The 13,062-nt window shown below is 30.5% G+C and overlaps 1 protein-coding gene across 4 annotated transcripts in view; it reads left to right on the top strand.

The window, feature by feature from the left end:
* LOC138307818 (angiomotin-like) overlaps positions 1-13,062 on the top strand; it is a 31,914-nt gene that overhangs the window by 6,062 nt on the left and 12,790 nt on the right. Inside the window, exon 1 of one of the 4 annotated variants that reach the window (XM_069248717.1) lies at positions 8,791-9,155. The exons of 1 other annotated variant lie outside the window; for it this stretch is intronic. In XM_069248717.1, the coding sequence (XP_069104818.1) occupies positions 9,083-9,155 (73 nt within the window). In that variant the 5' untranslated portion in view covers positions 8,791-9,082. Of the gene's footprint in view, positions 1-8,790; positions 9,156-12,128; positions 12,288-13,062 lie in introns of those variants that run through there. 2 more of the 4 variants (XM_069248718.1, XM_069248719.1) reach the window with 2 other exon arrangements.

Genomic DNA, 13,062 nt, shown 5'->3' with positions numbered 1-13,062 from the left:
GTTTTCTTGTTATAATTTTGCAACAACCATCGGTGATTTTGACATTTCTGTTGTTCACATCGTTTAACGACATGGAACTAGTCTATATACCAAGTAAAAAGATATGAAAACTCGCTTAATTCGGTACACTTGGATAACTCAAAGTTTTATCTCGGTCCCTTCCAGTTCGTATAAACCGAGTTCCACTGTATATGCATTTGATAAATGGATCACTTTCAATTCACAAATTATATCACTGCCAAGCCTGTTTATGAAGACCCTCCAATGGAGAGAGAAAAATGTTTTTGATAGCCTAGTGGTCTTTATATACAGGTCAATCCTTGGTAGGTGATCTTATTAAGCAGGTGGTCTTGATACAGGGGTGGTCTCTATGGCAGGTCTTATTCAGCACATTTGTAGAGCTATGCTCACTTTTGCTTTGCCAACATGTTAAGTAATTAACACTACATGAATGTATAACGTAGTAAAATTGATAATTAGGTCCATCAAAAAGCTTTTAAAACAGGATACTTTAAATTATACAACTGCAAGTTTAAATTAAGGGGTAACAATTAACATTCAACTGTATTCAATTTTACATAGAATTGTATATTGTCACATTTTATTGTCGATTTTTGTGTAGTCAACAACAATATTAGTGGATTCCTTCTCATTCTTTACTGGTTCAGTAGATTTCAGATTAAATGTTTGGAATTCTGATTAATTACCCTAAAGTACCCATTATACTGAAGGCCAACTATTTGGAATGTCTTGTTTACAGATTTTTTTCTGGGTCAATTTTTTTTCCTGATCATGAACTGGTCAACTATCATGCACTGACTAATAGGATATATGTGTACTTGTTTACATAAACACTGACACCTCCCCTACTACCTGACCTCCAGTATACAACCCTGGAGTTTGTCATACAAATAGGATGTGACATATTCAGTAGTTTTATTTACTAACGTTTTCCCAGTACGGAATGTTGACAGCCATATTATATGACCTCCTCAAAGCTAATGTGAATGGCGATCAACAGATATACTGGTATGTCATTGTTAGGCCACATTCCTCGCCCGCTATCGTTTACCTGCGATCCGGTCCACCATTTAACAGGCGCGTTTTACCTACGTACCTGAGCTATTGAAATATGAATGAAACAAAGATTTTCTTGTGACGGCTACCGGAATTTTTTCACACCGTTGTATGAGAACGGAGTTATACAATGTTTTCTGATAATATTTAACTTTGAATCCCATTGTTAAACCAGCAGAAACATTTTACAATGTTATTTTGGGGCCAGGGTTCAATGTTTTCTTTGACAAATGATTGTGAAAGCTACCGGAAACAATTCACAATGTTTGATAATATTCATTCAGTGTTTCACACTGCTAGTATCAAGTATACACATGACCATATTTGGTAAACTTTTGTACAAACGTACTTGTACTTTAAAGCTCTAAGCTAAACTGTTATGTAGCTGTCTATATTAATATATTACTATAACAAGTAATAAGTTAACGAACAAGTTGTTTTTAATTAATCAAAATCTTAAGATTTAAACAAACAAACTAAATTTTAACTTTTAGAAACACATGATAATAAAATTAAGGATCATCAAAAAAATAAGAGATGCAACTCCTGAGCCAGGTACTAAATGGTATATTCTAGGTTCATCTGGTGCTGCTGGTTGCCATAAAATTAAGGGTTATTAAGGAATTTAATGTACAATATAACATAGAGAAAAATCACAGACCTAAAGTCAGCACACGGAACATCTATGTGGGACTCGAACTCAAAACCAAGAGGGTTGAGTCTGGCTGGTGTTGATAATTGCCAGAACACCTTAAGCTTGCAACACACTTTGGTCACTGCCCCTACAACCCCCCCCCCCCCCCCCCCCCCCCCCCCCCCAAAAAAAAAAAAAAAAAACACCCACCTTACAACAAAAAGATAATTCAAACAATTGAATCAACTGTATAATACATAGTAGACCTAGATAACAGACATTAAAATTAGCTTATTCATTTTGTGTCAACGTCGACCCTTTAAAATTAATACCAGTTTATAGTTTGTGTTTGGTGTAGATCATAATCTAAGCTCTCATTACTTGGACGAGTTCCATTATAAACATTCTAGACCACTTAAGAGAATATACTGTATGTAAACCTTGAAAAATGCCTTTGGCACCAACATATAAACTGAAAACATCTTCCTCACTCCATTGTTTACTCTGATGTCTATCATGATGAGAAGACTACAAATAGACATAAATATTCATATTCTTATTCTAGACCTTCAAACTAGGGGGAGATAATCTATAATATTAGAATTACTTAGTTTCAAACTAGGGAGATAATCTATAGTATTATCAAACTAGGGGGAGATAATTTATAGTATTATCAAACTAGGGGGGGGGGTGTAATTTATAATATTAGAACTACTTAGTTTCAAACTAGGGAAGATAATCTATAGTATAATCAAACTAGGGGGGGGGTAATCTATTGTATTATCAAACTAGGGGGAGATAATCTATAACATTAGAACTACTTAGTTTCAAACTAGGAGGAGATAATCTATAGTATTATCAAACTAGGGGGAGATAATATGTTGTATTATCAAACTAGGCGAGATAATCTATAATATTAGAACTACTTAGTTTCAAACTAGGGAGATAATCTATAGTATTATCAAACTAGGGGGAGGTAATCTGTAATATTGGAACTTTCTATTTTCAAACTAGGGGGAGATAATTTATAGTATTATCAAACTAGGGGGGGGGGGATAATTTATAATATTAGAACTACTTAGTTTCAAACTAGGGGAAGATAATTTATAGTATTATCAAACTAGTGGGAGGTAATCTATAACATTAGAACTACTTAATTTCAAACTAGGAGGAGATAATCGATAGTATTATCAAACTAGGGGGAGATAATATGTTGTAACTAGGCGAGATAATCTATAATATTAGAACTACTTAGTTTCAAACTAGGGGAAGATAATCTATAGTATAATCAAACAAGGGGAAGATAATCTATTGTATTATCAAACTAGGGGGAGATAATCTATAATATTAGAACTACTTAGTTTCAAACTAGGAGAAGATAATCTATAGTTTTATCAAACTAGGGGGAGATAATCTGTTGTATTATCAAACTAGGGGGGATAATCTATAATATTAGAACTACTTAGTTTCAAACTAGGGGGAGATAATCTATAGCGTTTGAACAATGCTGAGAAAATCTTTAAGGTCTATTGGCTAGTTGTGATCAGGTTGTAGACTTCTAGTGCTTATAGCTTCTTGGTTTGGCTTTATCATGCAGTGCTCACTTTTCTGCACATTTTACATAAACACATCAATCCTGTACAGGTATCATATGATTTTCAGCTGTAGAACAATTAATTGTACTGCTAAAATTCATTAAGTTGCATTAGGTCCCTTCTTTCGTCATTGTAAAATTAAAACCTTAATCAAAAATCAAAATGTTAATGTTGAAATTTCTAAGATGTTGGCAATTTTTAATTGTGGTGTCAAGATACAAATGATTCAGGTCTTTCTTAATTTAATTATCTCGCTTATAGACACATGACTTCGAGTTGTATTGATGAACTGACAAGGATAATCTATATTTGTAATTGATTGGCTGATATAGCAATGTTAATGTACTTGTCTATATGATTGTGAAATATATGTTATCCAGTTTGTAATAGGTATTTAATAATATCTATATTGGAAAACTTTAACCTGAATCATGACCGTGCAAAAAGTCTCAAATTCTCATCTTTAGGTACACACGGTTGGCAGAGACATAAGTCTCGAATACTGAAGTGGGGCTTTAGGGCAAGAACCCAATAAACGTCCACTTCATTTTAAACCTTAATAATAATATTTACCAAAAATATGTGGCGGGCCGAAATTAAAAATCATTGTTATGTTGAAGACTTGTATAAAGTTTAGATAAGGTATGTAGCATAAATGGAGCCATGTCATGCTCTGGTGATCATACCGTTCCGTTTTGGAAGGAAGCCAGTCGGAGCTTTGTTGAATTGCCTAATTTGGTTGTTTTTACATACTTAAAATTTCCGTCTCCTGCTGGTGAGGAATGCTATTATGTGTACACTGAACCATCTGGGGTAGTAAATATCTTCAATCATCGTAAACAGAACTGGATAGAAACATCAACATCAACAATTAAAAAAAAGATCTATCGATGACTCAAGATTTTAAAAAATATAGATTAACTAATGTTGATTCAAATTTTTAAACTCAAATATCCTGATATGATTTGTTATCATATTTACTCAATAGCATCACCTATAAGCACCTATATATCTGCAAATTTCTATTTATCTCCCCTTGTCGGTATGTATTGATTGATAAAGACAAGTACGTATACTTATAAATTAATAAAAGAAAACCCCACGATATATGTCAACTATTTGACAAAATTGTAATGAAATTTATTTGGGACCATCTAGGAGAAGGGCGGGGAGGGGGTTCCTTTGAAGAGGTTTTGTGAAATGATAATAAATTTTAAATACTCCTTTTAGACTGAAAAAAGTGCATAAAATAAAGCAAACTTGACACATTGTTTTAACGATTTCACTGTGACTAGACGGCTCGTCAGAATATTTATTCCAAAGAAAATCATTTTAATGAGATTAATCATTACACTTATAAAGACAATTTATTCGACTATAACTCTTGCATAACATACATTGTCTTAAGGCAAATCATGCGTAATGAGTATGTGCCATCCTATGGCTTGTTGTAACTCACGACATATTAATTACCTTCTGGCAAACTATGGCTTTATTAATTAACCAAATTGAAATACCTTTACAGTGAGTCCACGACCACACTCACAGGTGTGTGTAGTCTTAAGTTAATGCCTAATTAGTTATTAAATTACAAGTTATGCTAGATTATGTGAACAAAAAGAAATATTTCAAAATTGAAATAAAAAAAAAAAAAAAAAAAGATATCGTAAATCTTGTTATTTAATTACAAGTTATGCCAGGTATGTGAAAAATGAAATATTTTCAAATTCAAAATATAAAACAAAAATTCAAGATGAAGTAGATCTTATAAAATCACCATCAAAAATATCATGAGACATATTGTGATAATTTTGATTGATTTAAAGGATTATATTATGAGATAATGAATTTGAAGATGTCATGATATGAATTACTTACATTTAATATAATCATGTTGATTATAATCAAAATTTTTGCAATATTTGAATATGAAACGTATGTTCATTTGCTTTTATCATACAATTTATACATTCAGCACAATTTTCATAGTCTGGACTTTAGATTCAGTACTCTGGACTTTAGATTCAGTACTATCATCACATAGACTATATATGATTCATATTAACGGTAACAATCAATATAATGAAGGAGAGTTACAAAAACAAAGGATTAGATATCAAAGGGGAGACAACTCAAAGTGTTCTGAATATATTTTTAAAATGTCTGTGTTAATACTAGTTCTACAACATTACCGTTGTAACAGACATTAAAAATATGGATACTGGGGTAAATTCAATTAATTTACTGTTGAGTCATAAAATAAACAAAATAATATTTAAAATGACTTTTCAAGTTTTGAAATATACAATAAAGTATGTATACAGTATAAAAATAAAATATCATGTGGGTTATCTCCCCTTTCCAATATTATTATTACTATGAGCTATTCATAAATCATTCATAATGCACATCAATCATAATATATATACATACAAGTACATAAAAAAAATTCTTTAAATATTAAAAAAGCCTGCAAAACTTATTTAACAAATATAGTTATTCGTAAATTCATCTTCACCAAATTATATCAAACTTTTTTTTTAAGTACTGACTCAGCATGCTATAAAGATTTTTTTTTTTTTTTGTTTATCCTGTGGAGTGGTCATATAAATAAAACTTTATTATAAGTCAGGTTCAATGGCATATAAACATAACGTATTGACATCGGTTTGTACATGTATACCGAAGTTATCTAACGAATGTATGCAAAATATGCCTATTATCTGTGAGGAATTCTGAGTTATCAGTCACTGGCTGTGTTGACTTGATAGTAAGCAGATTCATCATTAGAAGTGTCAGTTAGGCAATCCAACCCTAGTCTTATCTACTGGTTTATAGGACTGATGGCTACCACTTCTCAGCTACTACACACATACTTCCTGTGTGTAGGAAGTAGACAAAATTTTCCCGACTTGTGTTGGCCACCAGTTTGTGGGTAGAATGTTGCCTCACATATATATCAAAAGCTAGCTATATAGACTGGCCATGGGTAGAATGTTGGCTCAAATCAAATGCTAGACTGACCACCAAAAGTTGTGAATAATATTTTCTCACCAGAGTTCTAATACTAGTCTAGTAGATTATCTCCCCTTAGTTTGACGGTTCTACTTCTCAGCTACTACACATTCTATTTCCTGTGTAATGGAAGTAAAGCCAAAATCTTACAGACCATCAGTTATAGTAGGCAGAATGCTGGCTCATATACTCTGTTCTGATATATATTACAGAGTTGCCTCCCTTGTGGATAGGTATCCATGGTGACGTCATTGTTTTGTGAGCGAAATTCACATTGTTTTTTCTGAAATTTTTGGCATGCAAACACATTATGTCTGATACTATCTAACAACACCTATAACCGCAAGCGCAGATCTTGATATCTTTGTAATATGCAAGAGCAGAATAGAGACCGCAGAACCAGATGATTTCGCTATATACGATATATTAACGTTTGCCACTGTCCAGGTTAAATGGAGTTTTCAAGTCTGGTCACCTGTCACTAATTTTGAAGAATGGCATCTGGCATACCTGTGAATAAAAAGAAATAAAGATCTACCATCTTGCTAAACTTTTATGTGGGGGATTCCATCTTATGTTGATTTCCGCACCATAAATTGACCAAAATATTCATGAAATTCCAATATTGATTACCTCCCCCTGTCAGACACACACTTGACAGAATTTTAAAATTTCTTTACATATTTTACATCTACATGTATTGCCCTACCCACACATTAAACATTTGAAACTGATGCGCCCTGAATACCCAATGAGCAGGCTCCGAAACATTCACCTCTCTATGAAATCTTGTGCCCAAAAGGGGATTTCCAAGAATCTATTTTTGGTTTGATTCTGCGGTCCCAATATCAAATGCATGTACATGTACTGGAAAAAAATAATTATCTCCCCTTGATTTGAATTTGATGAATTCGTGAGTTCAAAGTGTTTATAGAAGTGAATGGTAGCCATTTTTCAAATGATGTTGACTACAGAGTTTGAACATGTTGTTTCAATAATAAATGGCGTCCTAATTCTAAGATGAAATATATGTAGTTGAAATGATTGTCTTTTAATAAGTTTTATTCGTGCTAAAAATATATAGCATAAAATTGTAATGTAAACCGAACTTGATAATCATAGTAATGTTATAACAAGTGTTTATATATATGTAAATTGTCAATGTCATTTTCAGTTTTGTATTTTCTGGGGAATCATGATCAGATTTAGCGAACAACTCCATATTTTAAAAAAAATTTGAATCCCAGATTTATAAGTAAAGAGACTATATATTGTTGTCAAGGTGAGTTCTTGTACAGTATATATATTACTTTAATTATAAGTACACTGATCCCTGTATAACCATTTACTCAACCACACTGCCCCTTAAATCATAAACCCTATATAACATTTCTGGATTAGGTGTAAAAATACAAGTACATTTATATAGTCAACAAATACTTCCGAATTGCCTTAATCCTCTACATTGACCCAGTAAGTGGACAGCCAAAAACAACTTCCCAACAGACTTTCTTCCTTACCTATTCAAAACCTTTCAAAATTGAAAATACCAAAATACCTACAGTACTATAAGATTTGGAATTCATATGATTTATATCACAATTAAAATTTATATTTTAAACTTTAGTGTATCAATTTCAAAAGATTTTGAAAGTTAGGAATGTCCCAAATTCTACTGAATGTTATAATAATTAAAGATATAATTAAGGTTTCAAAAGATAAAAAAAATAAATTCATGTCTATATTTCTTTTAATTTGAAATAATGAGATTTAAGAATTTAATTATAAAGGTATGGCCTCAACATACAAATAAAAAAAAAAAAAAAATCACATCACCAATATAATGTGTCAAAATTAATTCAATATTGTAAGCCCATTCTTTGGCACACAAGAGAGCTTACAAGTACGTATGTTAAGGTATTTCTAAGCTAATTAACATACATATATAAGATAGATTAAAATAAAATATGAAACAATAATACAAATTACCAGTAGACAGGTATACTGGAGTCAAGCCAGACATTTTTAAAGAAATTACAGGTTCTTGGCCGAAGTGTATTGTAATCTTATAATTGTAGGTTTTACAGAAATTAGATACAATAAAGCAATAAAAAAATTCCTCATAGACAATTAGCCTATTGATAATGTGGGTGTGAATGATTCAAATGACGTTATGTAATTATATACATTGGTATATATAGCCGCAATATTATATACCATCAATATATATCGTAACAAAAGAACTCTTCTATTATATACCTATAAGTCTCTATGCCATTGGTATGTCACGGTTGTATATCGCGTGCTTATTAATGACAACAGCGGGAAGTTGAAAAAGGCCACAGGATTTAGCCGCTGTAATTCCTCACATTCCATGCAGGCGATTTAATAATTAGCGGGACTGTTCGCTGAAGCGTGACAGTCATACTAACATGATAAGGGGCTTTGTATAGTATATAGCTGATACACCTTGTGTATAGGAATATACAATGAAGTAGCGTGGTGCGGGAAGGCAGTGTCAAGATAAAAATGGAGTTTATAGTACATAGGTAGTGCATCTACCTGGATTTATATCGCTGAAATATATTTATAATTTTGTGTAATATAGTTTTATCATTATCGAATTGGGATATATCTTGTCATCAAACGATGGATCAATATTATTTGAGTGGAAATTGAAGTGGATAAAGGAGGATTACAATCTCATCTTCTGTAGAAAATTTACCTGACACATTGGAATACCTGTAGAATTAATTACATCATGGTTTTAACACACCAGATGCACAGTAGTGGAGATGTTTCGCCAACATACGCCAACATGGATGAAATTCAAGGTATAAAAACATACATTGTAACACCATACAGTTTCAGTGGTGGAGGTAATTGGATAATGAAATCTAAATGTGAAGTTTTGATTATAATCTTTTTCATTTGGATTTTTTTCATTCCCATTATTTTGATAAGACTCTGAAATTTCCATTTCATTTTTCATCTTTCTTTGTCTTTTCTTATTTTTCTATTCTTTTTTTTTTACTCCAAACTTTGACAAACTTTGATATCTCAATTTTATTGATATTTCTTATTTATTTAAATGATAGGTTTTTGTGGACAATTACAACAAAAAAACACTATATGTATATAGTTACCCGGTATAGAGGTACGGGGGTAAATTATTCTGATATTTTAAAAGTATACCAATTTTACAGAATTGTACAATATACACAAGTATATTTAGTCATAACTTATTTGTGAATGAATATATGAGGCTCCACTTCATATACATACCGGTAAAAATTTCTATGTATATAGATAACAAAACTGTAGCCTTAAGGAATATATCTCGTTACTGATGGGCTCGTTAGTATATATATTTACTCAGGTGAAAGTCATTTTGTATTGTCAAAATTGTGCTGTAGGCATATATAGCATCATGTCCTGGTATATATCTCGTTAGCCCAGGTAGGAAATGTTTATTTCAAAGGTAACCTTCAGGCTCGGCCAAGAATTACTTAGTGATGATATTCATATGGTAACAGGACTTTCTAGTGTAACTGTTCGCACATGTCTACTTAATGGCATTCCAGACTTAGATATATGGCTATAGCCCCCGGGGATGTTTGACTGACTATTACAGGTATTTGGTTTATAACTTCTTGATATATCTTCACACATGGTTACATACCTGTATCCGTGTATAGTTCATCCCATATTTAGTAACCAATATAGTTTTGATTACGCTGGCAGAACACTGACTGTAGTCAGTGATAGAAATTCTGGAATATGTGGAGTGGTGTATATTAATGATTATAACCAGCAACTTACCAAAATTTTGTTCTACATGTACAGAAAAACTATTATAAAATACACACACATAAATGTATATATATTCATTTTAAATATATTATAATTTATAGCTAATATTAATTGTAACTTTGATTATAAAAGTAATACTGACATAGTCTGTTTTTAACCCAATAAGAGCCAATGACCAGGGCTCTTATTAAGAATAGAGAGAAAAAAATAAGTGGATTAATAGAGCAAACTTTGGACTAGGTTTTCATGAAATTATTGCTCAAAGTAAGTCATAAATCAATTTGAAAAAGAAATCAAATAAAGAAAATTGCACAGTCTTCTAATTTTCAGTCTAAATTATTTAATTTGGGTAATTATGATAAAGGCGTAATTCTAGCTAAAATAAAAAGGAGGGAGGGACACTTATTGGGTAAAATACAGTAGCAGAAATGATTTGAGAGAAACTGATTTTTTTTTTTTTTAAATAAAGAAGCACTTTATTTGATAAGTATAATGTTTCAGGAGTAGTATTAGAAAAATATTTCTATTCATATTACATGCATATAAAATATATGTATGATATATATATTCAAGGTAAAGAGGAAACTTTTGATGTGCAAAATATAGCTAATAAAGCATATAGAGTATGTAAAATAAGCTATAAACTGAATATTTCACATATTTCTAAAACACCTGCAGAGTTGATAAAATATTCTAAAGTTTAATTTTTAAAAATCTGTGTTTTTGAACATAAAATATGCCTAAAGTTAAGTGAAGCATGCAGCCAACATCTGAATCTCGCACAGAGATAAGAAATGTAATATTACCTACTTGTATAATGTTCAACAAATTGCAGATAATATATCAGCATGGCTTTGGAATGTTACAGATAAAAAAATCATCGCATGGATTTCGATATGTTAGCTTTATAGCTTTAAAGCTTGTGCGATCATGCATCATTTCATTTGGAGTGTGATGTAAAAAAAAACAAATTTTTCACACAAAAAAAAAAAACAACTAAAATCATTTGCAACTGAACTATTATGGCATTTGATAATATAGATAATATATTACATTGATCTGCAATTTTTTCTGATTAATAATTAATATATGCTATATAAAGATTCCTGTTAACTGAATTAAATTGAAAATTAATTATATATTAATTATCCTTGTTAATTTATAGCATGCCAATTAATTCATTACATTGGGGCTTTTACATATATATACTGAATATTCCTTTTAAAATATGTTTTAAAATGAAGGTCATTATAAATAATTGATTTGTTTCTTTATGGTAGTCTGATGTGGCATAAAGATGTACCGCAAATTAATTTTCATTAATTAATGATAATTCTTAATAATATAAATCATGTAGAAATAAAATTACAATTAAAAAATGAATATTTGAAATTATTAAATTTTGTTATAAAGATGAAATATCTAATAAGTATTATAAAAATTAATTCAAGAAATTAAAAAATAACTTTATTTTACTGTATATATACAAATTATATATACACAAAAAAAAAACATTTTTCAGTTGATTAATTTTTATTAATTAACACAAAATAATAATACTGAAACAAACAATATGTTACGCCTCAATTAATATTTTATTAAATATTTGATTTCAAATCCTGTCTTATCTTGTTTATGATCATATGTACAGTAACAGCGCTTTTGTTATGTTAGGAATGTGTTGGTGAATAAATTTCTGTTCTGCCCCAGGGGGCCATACACAGCTAGTGCAAATATAACCCATTTCTTATATAGTATTGTCAACTTGACCACACACACAAAAAAAAAAACCAATTCATAATAATACCAATAATTCTCATTATAAATATCCAATCTTAATACTATAGCTATTTATTGATTTTGTATGCTAGATTTGAATTAATAAAAGAGAGAAATGGTCTACTTGAAGGGAAATAAATGGTTTTAGATTTCAAGGTTTAAAGCTGAGGTCGTTAATCTGCAGAGATTTTCTTCATACCAATGTGGCTTGTGCTAGGTGGAGTGTTGTGGTATGCCAGGCTTAGGTTTGTACATATAGTAGTCTTGATGTTCACTAAGGGGAGACAAGGTCTTTGTGGCGTTTCGTGGAGTTTATTAAATACAACAAAAATATATATTTCTACCGATTGAAACATCTTCCTCCATGTTGGTTGGTAAGTAATCAAGGTCTACAATTATTTTTTTACGAAAATTAATCGTTTATTTACGTGAAAATGAGGGTGTAAATCTGTGATATATCTGTAATGATTCTATAAATATCTTATACAGTCAGTCAACAGGTATGCAGTGTTATGGAGAGCTTGCCAAAATAATTGCTTCCCATCTTGTAATGATCATCCTGTGAATAAAAAGTGGTATTTAGCTTGTATAATATATACTATAAATATGCTTTAATGAAAGGGTCTTTTATTTTGCTCATCCTTATATACATGCGTATATACATGTATGTGTATAAACTATATATTATTGGATAATATTACTTAATTTTTTGTTGAGAACAATATATGTATATTATAATTTTAAACAATATAGATCTAGAGGAATATATTAGTTTGTAGATGTGGATTAACTGGTAGTTAGTCATATATCCCAGCTAGTGATATTTTGTTAATGTCTATGAATTTTTTATAAAATATTTTATCCATTTAAATTTGGCTTGTTGAAGTTTTACTTGGCAATATTGCAAGAGTATATTCACACATAAAAGTTTGATTATTATGAGATTGGAAATTTGTACGTATATGTACATGTATAACAATATAAAATGATCAATCTAGACTACAAGCAAGTTAATCCTGGTAAAATGATTTCTTTGTCTAAATTCATAAATGTTAAAGAGTCAACTTGTTATAATAAACTATTTTTCACAAGCTGTTTCATATGTACACATATATAATAATGATTATTTTCCAAGTGATATAGTCTTAC

The sequence above is a fragment of the Argopecten irradians genome, chromosome 14 (assembly GCF_041381155.1).
Source record: "Argopecten irradians isolate NY chromosome 14, Ai_NY, whole genome shotgun sequence".
NCBI classification, from domain to species: Eukaryota; Metazoa; Mollusca; class Bivalvia; order Pectinida; family Pectinidae; genus Argopecten; species Argopecten irradians.
The sequence above is the reverse complement of the archived record's forward strand: the minus strand, read 5'-3'. Positions and strand labels throughout refer to the sequence as shown.